The sequence below is a fragment of the Urocitellus parryii genome, chromosome 9 (genome assembly GCF_045843805.1).
Source record: "Urocitellus parryii isolate mUroPar1 chromosome 9, mUroPar1.hap1, whole genome shotgun sequence".
In the NCBI taxonomy this organism is placed as follows: domain Eukaryota; kingdom Metazoa; phylum Chordata; class Mammalia; order Rodentia; family Sciuridae; genus Urocitellus; species Urocitellus parryii.
In genome coordinates this window covers 8,937,887-8,950,916 of record NC_135539.1, presented here as the reverse complement: position 1 = coordinate 8,950,916, position 13,030 = coordinate 8,937,887, and the positions used below count along the sequence as shown (strand labels likewise).

Sequence of the window (13,030 nt, the reverse complement as noted above, 5' to 3'; positions counted from 1 at the left end):
ACCTTTGCCCTGTCCCAAAGGTCTGTGCCTTGCACTGTCAGGCCACTGCCCTGCTGACTGGTGTGTTCCAGGCCCTCCTCTCACACATGTATGCTGATGCAGCTTACTTACTTATTTTGGGTACCAGGAATTGAACCTAGGGGTGCTTAACCACTGAGCCATACCCCCAGCTTCTTATGTTTTATTCTGAGACAGACTCTCACTAAGTTGCTGAGCCTGGCCTCAAACTTGCCATCTCCCAAGTCACTGAGATGATGAGTGTGCACCAGTGTGCCCCACGCTACATCACAAGTTTTGACAGCTAATTTTCTTTCTTTCGTATTTCTTCTTCTTCTTCTTTTTTTTTTTTTATGGTCGGCGAGGGGGGTGCTGGGGATTGAACCCAGGGCCTTGTGCATGTGAGGAAAGCACTCCTCTAACTGAGCTATATCCCCAGCCCTTGCCAGTGAATTTTCAAACGGAGTGAAATTACACCAAAGTCCGGGCCGCTCTTGCTGCCAGTCTGTGCATGACATTCACCAATTCTATTCAGAGCTACCAAGGCTGAGCCTGACTGCAGCTCTGTTCCACCTGCATCTTCCAAATGAGCTGCTGACCTTAGGAAAGGAGTGGAGTTTATCATCATGTACCCCATGGCTTAGCACTATGGGTATACCAAAAGTTATATGGTGGCCTGCCAGCAAATACTATTTTTTTTAATATTTATTTTTTAGTTTTAGGTGGACACAATATCTTTAACTTATTTTTATGTAGTGCTGAGGATCAAATCCAATGCCTCATGCATGCCAAGCAAAGCACTCTACCACTAAGCCAAAACTCAGCCTGCAAATACTTTTTTTGATAACTGGTTAGTGCACAATTCAATTAAACCCACCTTCAGTTTGGCTAAAGGCAGGGAATGGAAACCACTCACCTTAAGACTGGACATTCCTGCCAGCCTCTCCCCAACTCACACCCATGACCAAGGTTCTAACAGGGGCAGGGCCAGGCAGAGGTGTCAGTGCTAACTGAAGGGTGCTGCCGCATGTGGGGAAGGGAATCCTTCCAGTTGGGAAGTCAGTCTGGGCACATCCATTTGAGAAAGCAGACTTAATCTGAATGAGTCCCTTGGGAGTCTTCATGTGCCCTGGGCTCACCTGCCCAATGTTAAGCTCATACAGCCTCTCCACAAAAAGGGGACAGTCCCTGCGGCACAAGGCTGCTGTGAGCACTTCCTCAGCCATGCCCAGTGCACTGAAAGCCCGGAGACTGCAAGCACCCAAGTGCTCTGACGATGCTAGTTGGGAAACCTGGAGCTGTCCACATCAGAAGATGCCATCAGCCAGCCCAGAACCACTCTCACTGCTGCTCACCGTCAGCCACAGCGGACACCTCGTCCTGCAGCGCCAGGATCAGCTTGGCCTCCCGAGTGAGGTACTGGCAGCGGCGCTCCTCATGCTGCAGCACCGTAGCAATGCGCCGGGACAGGGTATGCAGACAGTTGATCACAGAAGGGTCAGCGTTGGCCTGCAGGGGAGAAGCCACATAGATCTAAATGTGCCACAGGTGCAAAGGAAGTAACAGGCCAGGCACAGTAGCACTTGCCTGTCCTTCCAGCTCTGGAGGCTGAGGCAGAAGGATCCCAAGTTCAAAGCCAGCCTCAGCAACTCAGCAAGACCCTGTCTCAAAATAAAATAAAAAGGGATGGGGTGTAACTCAGTGGTTAAATGTCTCTGGGTTCCATCACCAGTGCCAAGAAAAACAAAAACATGCACAGCCAAAATTTAGACCATGAAAGAAACCTTCTCTATTCCTCTCCTCCAGGTGCCTCTGGAAGCCATGATTGCCAGAAATTCCCTATGCCCCTCCAGAAGCACTGGCTGGCAGCCCCCATTCCCTGCTCCTGGGAGGGCTGCATGATGGCTGCACAGAGGGGGCTCCATACACATTTTACCATGCCAGGATGGTAAGCAAAAGCAGGCTGTGGCTAAGGGCAGATTCCACCCACCCACCTGCTGTGTAACCCTGAGTGGTCGGACAACAAGGGCACCTCCCTCAATGAGGATCAGACACATTAAGCACTCAGACAGAGCCTGCCCTAAGAAAAGCCCTGCAAGTGTCCACACTCAGCACTGTCCTGATGAGTATGCTGGACACGCCTGGCTACGTTACAACAGGGCACATGGTACTCTTCTGTCCTCAAGCATGAGCAGCTCTCCCCAGCTAACAAGAGGACCAGCAGGCCCCAGGCCAAGGCCCCTGCCCAGGGCTCCTTCTGCACCCACACTGACTAGGTGGAGGGAGGGTGAGGAGGCTCTCAGGAACAGAAGTGGACCCCACCCCATCTGGAAGCTATCAGGGGCCACAGCTGGCCAGGCAGATGTATCCACCCAGGACCAGGGTGGAGTGCACAGCTGTGAGATCTGTGGAGCAGCTCCAGAGGGCAGATAACTGGGCCAAGCATGACCTGGTGGTTCTGGAGACCAACAGCAATGCTGAGTCAGCCTGGGGAAGTGGAGAGAGGGCGCAGGACTGATTAGAAATCCCTGTTACCAGCAGGCAGGATCAGACCCCTGGGTTCAGAGCTGGGTTCGGGTGTGGGGACCTTACTTAGACATTAGCACTTGGTTCACCTGCAGAATTCTAGACTCCCAGCAGATCCATGTTCACACACAGCCTGCATCTGGGCAGACTCAGAGAGGTAGCACCGCCCTCTCTCTCAAGGGTTAACAGCATCCCTGATGTGCAGTGCCAATTTACAGGGCATAGGCCATTACCTCAAAACAAAGACACACTCAGAATCTGTGTAAAAATACACCAGCAAAGCAGGGGGATAGAGAATGATCCTAGACATACGACACTCCCTTCCATCACCCCAAGAGTTCAACCCTCTGCTGCCAGTGCTGCCAGAGAAGGCACACTGGCCTCCCCACCAGGATCCCTGATGTGCTGACCAGGTGCTGCCCCAGGTGAGGTCCTAGACTGCACTGCGGGCATCTGGTGTCCTGTCTGCTCAGTCTTGAGAGCACCTGAGGCGTATGTGGGCCCAGCCGTGCAGGGACACGTGAGAAGCCCTCCACCTGACACATGGCTGCCTCGAGGCTCTCAGAGTACTACCCAGCTCACGGCAGTACCACCAACAGGCTTCTCATCCCAAAAGTACCCCAGCTCCCAAAACAAACTTCCAATTTACAGGAAACAAGAGGCAGAGAGCAAGCCTGATGGTCTGCACAGGGAGCCAGCTCCAAATGTGGAACCTGTGCTGGACCAAGGGAGGAGCTGGTAGAGACGCTTGCCCGGGCCATAGACCAAATGGAAAGCATGTCTGGCTTGGGAGCCCCAGCATGCCAAGTGCCAGTAGACACCAATGTGAAAAGTAGACACAGTAAAAAGGCGCTGCGGCACAAGGTGGGCGGACACATTGTAGAGAGGCCTTCACAAGTGTGTAGGAATGAGCAATCATGAGGTCGGACCTTTCTGTGAAACACAGGGGGAGGAAACAGATGGAGCCAAGTGCAAAGGCAGCGACTATGGGTTCCGGGACAGGTGCACGAAGCTGTCAGAATGTTAGGAGTGTTTTTAAAACTCCTCAAGGTGAACCAGTGTGCTCCCTGAGTGGCAGGAGGATCATAAGTCCAAGGCTAGCCTGGGCTCCTCAGGAAGACCTGTCTCAAAATAAAATGACAAGGGCTAGGGATAGATCTCAGTGCTAAAGCACCCTTGGGTTCAGTCCCCAGGACCAAACAATGAATAAAGAAGCCAATCCTTGCCTAGGGGTACATTTCTATTTATTTGGATCCCTTACTTTTTTTTTTCTTTTTTGTACCGGGTTTTAAATCCTAGAGCTTTCAACCACAGAGCCACATCCCCAGCCCTATTTTTGTATTTCATTGAGAGACAGGTCTCTCTGAGTTGCTTATCATCTTGAACTCTCGATCCTCCTGCCTCATCTTCTGGAGCCACTGGGATTACAGGTGTGTGCCACCGCTCCCAGCTGAATCCCTTACATTTTGACAAGTTTAATACAAAGGTATTTCCTTAACTAGTGAAAACAAACTCAGAAAGAACTGGTAACTGCCTTAAGAAACAATCAGGCTTAGCCACGTGCAATGGCCACACTTGTGATTCCAGCTACTCAGGAAGCTGAGGCAAGAGGATCACAAGTTCAAAGCCAGCCTCAGCAACTTAGCAAGACCCTGTCTCAAAATAAAAATAGGACGAGAATGGTAGTGCACGCCTGTAATCCCAGCAGCTCCAGAGGTAGGAGGATGGCAAGTTCAAAGCCAGTCTCATCGGGCTGGAGATGTGGCTCAGCGGTAGCGCGCTCGCCTGGCATGCGTGCGGCCCGGGTTCGATCCCCAGCACCACATACCAACAAAGATGTTGTGTCCGCCGAGAACTGAAAAATAAATATTTAAAAAAAAAAAAAAAAGCCAGTCTCATCAACTTAGCGAGGCCCTAAGCAAATCACTGAGACTCTATTGCTAAATAAAATATTAAAAAAGGGCTGGGGATGTGGCTCAATGGTTAAGGGCTCTTGGGTTCAATCCCTGGTACCTAATGAATAAAAATAAAAAGGGCCAGAGGTGTATCTCAGTGTAGAATGCCCTGGGTTCAATACCCAGGAAAAAGGAAAAGAAAAAAACAATTAGTTTTAATTTAAAAAGGAAGGAAGGAAGGAAGGAAGGAAGGAAGGAAGGAAGGAAGGAAGGAAGGGAAAAAAAGAAAAATAAAGAGTGCTGGTGAAAATGTGTAGAAGTGAGAACCCTTGTACCTTGCTGGTGAGAACGTAAAATGGTACAGCCGCCACAGCATACAGTTCAGAAGATCTTCAGTCTCAACAAGGACCAGAGGACCCAAAACTTTCACTCATAGATGTGTATCCAAGAGGCATGAAAATATGAACAGGAGCCAGGTGCAGTGGCGCACTCTTGTAATCCCAGCAGCTTGGGAGGCTGAGACAATTTCAAAGCTAGCCTCAGCAAAAAGCGAGACGATAGGGCTAGCTGAGACTATATAGTTCAGTGGCAGAGCATTTGCCCAGCACATGTGAAGTACTCAGTTCGATCCTCAGCACCACATAAAAATGAACAAATAAGGGCTGGGGATATAGCTCAGTTGGTAGAGTGCTTGCCTTGCATGCACAAGGCCCTGGGTTCAATCCCCAGCATCACACACACAAAAAAAGAACAAATAAAATAAATGTATGCTGTTCATCTACAACTACAAAAAAAAAAAAGCAAGGCACTAAGCAACTCAGTGAGACCCCTGTCTCCAAATAAAATACAAAAATAGGACTGGGGAAATGGCTTAGTGGTCAAGTGACCCTGAGTTCAATCCCTGGTACCAAAAAAAAAAAAAAAAGGAAAAAAGAAAATGTGAACAGGAACACCCCCAGCAGTATCCTTCATTGCAGCCAAACACCCCCACACCCTTTAGTGCCCAGAAATGGGTGAAGTGTGGTACAGGCACAAGTCACTTGTGATGGCCACAAAGAAACATGGCTCACACACCACAGAACCTGCCAAGTGGACCAAGGCCAGAGGCCAGGCCCCAGACGCACGAATCCCTCTGTACGCAATTCAGCAGTGAGTCCACAGAGGCAGACCATAGCCTGACTACCCTGGACAGAGCAGAGGAGGGGGCAACAGCTGGTAAGGACACAGGGGTCTCTCTCTGGAGAGTGAAAAGCATATGGATCTGGACAGCGACCAGGAGCAGGCTGAGTGGCAGATAAGAATTCAGGTCCTCTGATGCCACTAACCTGGACCCTTAGAAATGGTAAATATTCTCCTTTGTATTGGGAAAAAAGAGGACCACACAACAAGGCAGACTCTGCCTGCATGCCAGGGAAGGCGAGCGCAGTGCCCACCACAGTCTGAGCAGTCATGACACTCACCCGAAATGGGCTGCTTCCTGCTCTACCCTCCTCCCCACCCAGGTTGCCTACACCAACACTCACCCTCAGGGCGAACACCACATTAAAAAGAATCATGGTAGGCGCTTCCCTCTTCGGGGATGGATCTGTTTTGGAGACCTACAAAAGAGGCATGATTGCAATAAATTGAGAGCCATGCATGGGAAAGACCCCAGAGACTAGCAGAAGAGGAAAACAGCTCCCAGGTCTTTGAGAAGTGACTGGTGCCTTCCTTTCTGAGGAGCACCTGCTGCACAAACAGCTGTGACAAGAGTGGGGCGGTCAACAGAAGGAAGCAGAGTGACAGGATGCAGAGGGACCTGGGAAGTAGGGGGCCCAGACCTTCTCTGATCCTGAACTCAGACTTTCCCACTTCCATTCCGCTGCCAGCCCCAGGGTCCACCTGACCTTCCCAGCTGCTTCTGCCAGGCATGACAAGTACGCAGGCCCATTTAGGGACAGGACAATGCTCAGGACCAGCAGAGGCCTGAACAGGCTCAGAGGAGACACGGCAGCTGGCCTCATACCAGAGCTCAGTCCTCATCTCTGTTCCCAGCTCTGTATCCACAAATGCAGAAGCACTCCTAGGGCATGAAGGAACTCTGCAAAGCCAACCACAAGTGACACCACAAGGGGGAGCCAAAGCCCCAGACTCCCTGCCAGTCACTCCCACAGGCTGGCTGCCAACTCTCCCACCCACCACCCACAGGCAGTTCCTGGGTTCAACCTCCAGGACCATCAAAAACAAAAAAAGAAAAAAATAAATAAATGCTTGCACCATTTTTAGAAAGCTCAGGGGGTGGCAGATACTAGTCAAATTACTCTCTTGGATTCCCTAGAAACAGGTAACCTGTAAACAAAGAAAGCCACGTCCACAAAGACCCAGAGTGCGAACAGCAGAAGCTGACCACAGAGGGGAGCTGGGGGCCGAGTGCAATGCTCTGGGCTTGATGCCAGCATGGGGCAGTGGAGACAGTGGCAGAGACAGAAGCACCAGGTGCCTTGTGCCTGCTAGCCAAGCACAGACCACTGGCAAGGGCTCCTCACTTCTCTGCTGGACCCCCAGGGTCTACAGAGGTGCACACTCACGGCAAGTGCCTGATCAGGTCTGCTGCCTAACAGTCACCCTCACTAGAGCCAGTGTCAGCACCATTCTGAGCCTCATGAGCCCAGGATGGGCCAGGCCTACCTAGGGAGAGCCCTACCTGCCTGACAAGGATCACAACTGACCAGGGAGGGACATACCTGCCCCAGAGCATGCTGCAGCAGTGTCGGGTGCCCAACAAACCGCACATTATCTATCTTCAGTTCAAATTTTTGGCCACACATTTCAGATTTGGTTGCCAAAATTGTTGCCAAAATAACATCTGAAAACCTTAAAGATGAAAAAAGGTAAAACAGAAAATAAGGTTAACCAAGGATCATGACACCATGCCCTATACCTCCAGAGGGGAGGTCTTTGTGAATGGCAGTCATGTGAGCTGCTCTGCCCCAGTGGCTTTCTTGTAGCAATCCCAAGGTTAAGGAGGCAAAATCACCAAAATCACAGATAAAAGGCATGAGAAGCAGAGGTTGGAGGCACATGCTATCATCTCTACATGCTCTATGAAATTAGGAGAGGAACAGCTGCAGTCTGCATTTAAGAGAAGGATCGGCTGGAGCTGGCACTGTCCTAAGGAACAGTTCAATAAGCCTCACAGGAATAGGGGACCCTCCCAGCAGCCACTGGGCTTGCTGGCCTGCACCCTTGACACGGAGCAGGAACTGTGCTTTGTGGTGCAACTTCTCTGATCCTGAACTCAGACTTTCCCACTTCCATTCGGGAAGGACAGTGCAAACCCATCCTGTCACGGGAGCACCGGGATGCCACAGGGAGGTGGGAACAGCCAGGGCATGGGAGCTTAGCCATTGCAAGGCACACCTATACCCTTGTCTCCCTTCTGGCAAACTGGCCCCTCCTGCCTGGGGACTTGGATAAGGGAGATGGTCTGCAGGGAGGGGCACCTGGGGTGCATCATTGCCGCTTATCTCAGAGCCCAGGGCCTGGCCTCTGCTCTGGAATTGGTGTACTAGACTATTGCTCCCACTGCACCCAAGAGTAGAAAGCACCTGCACTCTTCTACACGCCAAGGAAAGCACTTCTAACGTCCAAGAAAGAGGGCATGGTGTCTCAGGGAAGGCTTTTCCTGCTGCCCAAGAACATGTTCTGCCCCTGGGCAAGGAACACCACAGTCCTGACAGGGTACTGGACAGACTTGCAGTGTGTACCTCGTCATGCCCTCCCAGAGTGGGGACCATCGTTGTAAGCCCTCTGTTGCTCCAGATAAAGATCTGGGGGCCATGGATTCCAGGAGACCCTGGACCAAGGGCCTTGCTGTGGCCAACTGACCCAGGATGACATGCAAGACAAGTACCTGTGTGTTCTCCCAGTCTCCTGGGCCAGGGGCATTCCACTGCCAAGCCAAAGGGCTCATGATGTTTCCAGCCTTCCCTCCAGAACTGGCAAGACCCTGTGGCAGTCCTGGGTCACCCTGAGCACACCAACACAGAACACGGGCCAGAGGGCTGTATCGAGGTTCCCAGACTGATCTTGTTAGAAACATCTGGGGCCCAGACGTGGTGATGCACACTGTAATCCCAGTGGCTGAGGCTGAGGCAAAAGGTTCATGAGTTCAAAACCAGCCTAAGCAACTTAGGAAGACCCTGTCTCTGGGATGTGGCTCAGTGGTTAAGCACCCCTGGGTTTAATCCCAAATTCAATAAAAGGAGAAAGAAAGAAAAGGAAGGAAGGAAGGAAGGAAGGAAGGAAGGAAGGAAGGAAGGAAGGAAGGAAAAGAAAAGAAGAGAAAAGAAACACCCTGGGACATGCAGGACCCGCACTGGCATGCTTGGTCTCTGCTTCATTGAAACATTATTCTCTGGAGCAACTAAAGCAGACACAGCAGAGGCATGTCTCAAACCAGAGGCATCACAGGTTTTCCTTAAAGACTCACTCTTCCCTGTAGCTCCTGTCTGAGGGACAGTGATGTGGAAGGGTTCAGAGGATGAAATCCCTACACCACTCCTGCTTGAGTAGCTGACCCAGTGTCAGCACATCATGTCCCATCTGAACAAACACCCTCCACTGGGTGGTAACCCAAGGACTAGGGACTAGCAGACAGAAAAGCAACCCCTGCCACTCCAGAAAGCTCACTTCTTCCTGCAATAGCCTAAAATCTCCACTAAAAGTTGTTGCTCTGTTATTAAGAGCTACAGGCACACAGCCTGGGCCCTAGCCCTCAGGTACCAGTCCAGGGACGCAAGCTACATGGCTGAGTGATGATGGGTCCTGGGATCCTCAGGCAAACAGGAGTATTTCAGCTCATGTCTATAAAACCCAAATCCCAAGTGCCCTGCAAGAGCCAAATCTGCAAGAGCCAAATCCTGGCTGCCAGGGTCCACAGAGAGTACCAACTGGAAAGTCCTGTGAAGCCTAAGTTAAAAGTCACACTGCCCTAAGTGGCTGTCTGGGGAGACCCCTCAGATGGCCCACAGGATGACAGCTGGCCACTCTGCTCATCTCAGCAAGTTTGCCCCCCACAGAAACCCACTTGCCACAGCTTAGCACCCATGTAGATGAGAATCTGTGTGGCTTCATACCTCAGACAGGGCCTGGTGCAAGGAGCACAGACACAGCAGTGTAATGAGATTGGGGGACAACTCACAGTTGCCACAAGCAAGTGGCAACAATTGCTTGTTGCTTCCAAAAGTTACAAAATTCTTGCCTGTAAAAGCTGGTAAATGTAATACATTAAAACTATTGTTAGGGGCTGGGGACATAGCTCAGTTCATAGAGTGCTTGCCTTGCATTCACAAGGACCTAGTTTCAATTCCCAGCACCACCCAACAAATAAATAAATAAAAATTGTTACAAAAACTAAGGACCTCTGGACTAACTTGGAAACCCAAGAAAAGCAGGCTTAGGAAGCTCTACCAGCCCAGCCAGATGACAAGCCAGATTTTCTCTCCTTGCCAGACATTCTGGAGAAGGGCTTGCTCTCTGACTGGGCTAGAAAGGAGCAGGCAGCCTGGAAGGGATCTCAGCTCTGCTCCCTGCCTCCCTGCTGGGAGTTCACAGACACTAGAGTACCTCCAAGGCACAGGAGGGACGCACTGTCAGGGGCACAGGGCCGTCCCATCTCATCCCTGCCCTCCTGCAGTAATTCAGGATCACTCCCAGGAACGTCTTTGCCTCTTTGGGGCTCAGCCAATAACATTGAAACCCAAGCATCACACCTGACACCCAGACTTTGGTAGAGACACTATTAAGGGCCCTGAAAACCACAGATTAGAAGCCACAGCCACAGGTCTCAGTGTGGCAATAGGCAGGGAGGTGAGAAACCCCACTCCTGCTCACCCACCACCTCCACAGGACTACTGGCTCCTCCTTGAGGGAGGAAGAGGTTTGAAGGCACACCTGGTCCCAAAAGACTCTCTGGTGCCACAACCATGCCTTGGCCTCTCAGACAATGTTAAAGAGCTAAATAACTCTGGGTGGAGAAAGGGCAGGGACAGTGGGGAAGCCTGGGCTCTTGTGGGAGGACAAGCTAGGGCCTGTGTGCCTCGTTAGTGATTTTTTTCAATGTTGAGTGAAAACAGGAATTAAGCACAATTACAAGAAGAGAGGGCAGCCAGAATCAAGACAGAAAGATGGTGGAGAGGTCTCGGTCTTACCCTGCAACCAACTGCTCATCGGTTGGAGGACATGGCTCGCTGAAATGGGAACAGGACCATCAAGACCAAACAAAAGCACTGCTTTACAAAACCATGAAAAGTTACAAGATTATTTTTACAAAAACAGTATTAAAGTCTAGTAGAAGCACCACCATAAGCATTAACTGCTAATGTCAAGACCAGGCAGCTTACCAGACAAGAAAGGGGACACAGGCACTCCTACTTACCCCAGGGCATTCTCCCTGAAGTTCAAACTCTTACACGTGTGCGCAGGCTGTGGGGAACAGGAGTCTCTTCCTTTCTTTCTTTTTTTTTTCTTTCTGTGTGTGTACAGTACTGGGGATTGAACCTAGGGGCACCCTACCACTGAGATACACACCCAGCCACTTTTATGTTAACTTTGAGGCAGGGTCTTGCTAAGGTGCCCAGCCTGGCCTTGTATTTGCAGTCCTCCTGCCTCAGCTTCCCGAGCAGCTGGGTCACAGGTGCCCACTGCACCAGGCAAGAGTCACTAGCCTTTTTTTTTTTTTTTTTTTTTTTGTGGTGCTAGGGGTTAAACCTAGGGCCTTATGCCTGCTGGGCAAGTACTTTACCAACTGAGCTACATCCCCGGCCCAAGAGTTGCTTTTTAAAAAGAAGCTCAACACTGGGAAACGTATATCAGACACCAGGGCCATAAGAATTAGCCAGACACCTGGGCACAGTATCTTATCTTTCCAAAAGTGGACTTCTCCTTTGTATGACAAGAAATTATCTGTAGAGGACAAAATGGAATCACCTAGGTAAAGCCTTCTGAAAATTGAAGTACTAGGTGAATGTCAGCTCCCTGAGCTTCCTTCCACCTGGAGAGCCAGCCGGACATGTTAGGTTCATTTGTGCAGAAAATATCTGGAACTTCTGCACTACCCAACCTGAGCTTTCTAGAAAGAGTTTAAGAATTTATGTTCCTGGACAGAGATTTTTATTCTGGGGCATGCTGTTTTCCAAATATCCTAAAGATAGAAGACACTCACACCTGGGAGTGGAAGGGCACCATGCCCACAGTGCTCCCTGCCACACACCACACTGCCAGGGACCCACCCAAGAAACACAACAGTGAAGCCACACCTTAGCTCATTGGGCTACGCAGTGCAAGAGGTTACGATACCTTCTGAAGGCTGACCAGAAAACCAGAATCCTACCAGATCCAGTCTGACTCAGATGGACCTCCTGCAACTAGACAGGTCGCAATGCTACCTATACCTCCAAAGGCACAGCAGCAAGCAGACAGGGCTTCGGGTGTGGGCAAGGTTCCACTTCCTGACAAAGGCAGGATGCTCCCATGCCATCCAGACCAGTGGGGGAGAGCAGGGCCCAGCCACCCGCAGGAAACTTACAGAAGACAGACAAAGACTCAACCTAAGGAAGGTGCCCAAGTGTGCAAAGTTGGAATGGTACTTGGAGCCTGAACTTGTCCCCAGCAGGTGCCCTTTACTGTGAAACAAGTAGCCAGAACGGGGGAGAACGTGGCTCTCTTCTAGCACCTCAGCACACTGTGGGGCAAAGCCACCAAGAGCCACCAAAAGCCTGGTGGAGCTTCAGGTGTGCCTGAGGTGAAAGCAGGTATACCACAGGCCAGAGAGTACTGGAGCTGGGCTACCTGGTGACAGCCCAATGGCACCCAAGGCTGGACTTGCTGCTGTGGGGCCAGACTCAAGGAAGGCAGAAGTACCAGCTGACTGCACCCCACCGAAGGCACCCGTGAGCTACAGGCACTGATGGAAGCCCACCACAGCTGGCGGGGGGGCGGTTCTTCTGGACAGTGTCTAAAGCACAGCTTCCAGGAAAATTTCACACCAAGAGGCCCAGTCTCCTCCAAGTCCCTGACTCCCCAGGAGGGAGTGGCCAGAGTGCTGCCGTAATCTCAGAGGGCCAGAAGACACCACCTCAGGAGGGGACCTGCCCACACCAGGCTAGTGGCTTCCCCAACCAGTGTGGGGCCCCAGGGAACACGGCAGCATGAGCACCCCAGCCCCTGACACCCAGTCCACAGGAACACTGCCACTTTTATGACCTTTAACTGCAAGTCTCAAGACACAGGATGGTCCCCATTTTCTTCAGTTCCCACTGAATTCCAATAGAGGGTTTTAAACAAAGGAGTAATAGTTAACTCCTACCCCTGAAGCCCATCCTGATGGTACACCTGAAAAACCAGCACCTGAAACAACACCAGTGCTTCTGAGGAGCTGGAGTTTTTACTCTATTCAATTTCAGCAAATCTCCATTTAATGCCTGTGCTGGTCATGCTGTGATGGTGAGCACCACTTTCTGTACTCTCACTCCCCTAAGGCCACGATCTGGCAAACTGACAAGCAGGAGCATTCCAGGGTCCCAGAGAGAAAAGCAACTCCAAGTGACAGTTGACAAGGACAGCGGGTGGAT

At 51.0% G+C, this 13,030-nt stretch overlaps 1 protein-coding gene across 7 annotated transcripts in view; it reads right to left on the bottom strand.

The window, feature by feature from the left end:
- Nprl3 (NPR3 like, GATOR1 complex subunit) overlaps window positions 1-13,030 on the bottom strand; it is a 34,959-nt gene that overhangs the window by 16,397 nt on the left and 5,532 nt on the right. For 3 of the 7 annotated variants that reach the window (XM_026385324.2, XM_026385329.2, XM_026385322.2), the window contains exons 3-6: window positions 10,610-10,648; window positions 7,142-7,271; window positions 5,942-6,016; window positions 1,353-1,506 (exon numbers count right to left, since the gene is read on the bottom strand). In XM_026385324.2, the coding sequence (XP_026241109.1) occupies window positions 1,353-1,506; window positions 5,942-6,016; window positions 7,142-7,271; window positions 10,610-10,648 (398 nt within the window). Of the gene's footprint in view, window positions 1-1,352; window positions 1,507-5,941; window positions 6,017-7,141; window positions 7,272-8,310; window positions 8,524-10,609; window positions 10,649-13,030 lie in introns of those variants that run through there. The other 4 variants (XM_026385325.2, XM_026385327.2, XM_026385323.2 and 1 more) reach the window with 2 other exon arrangements.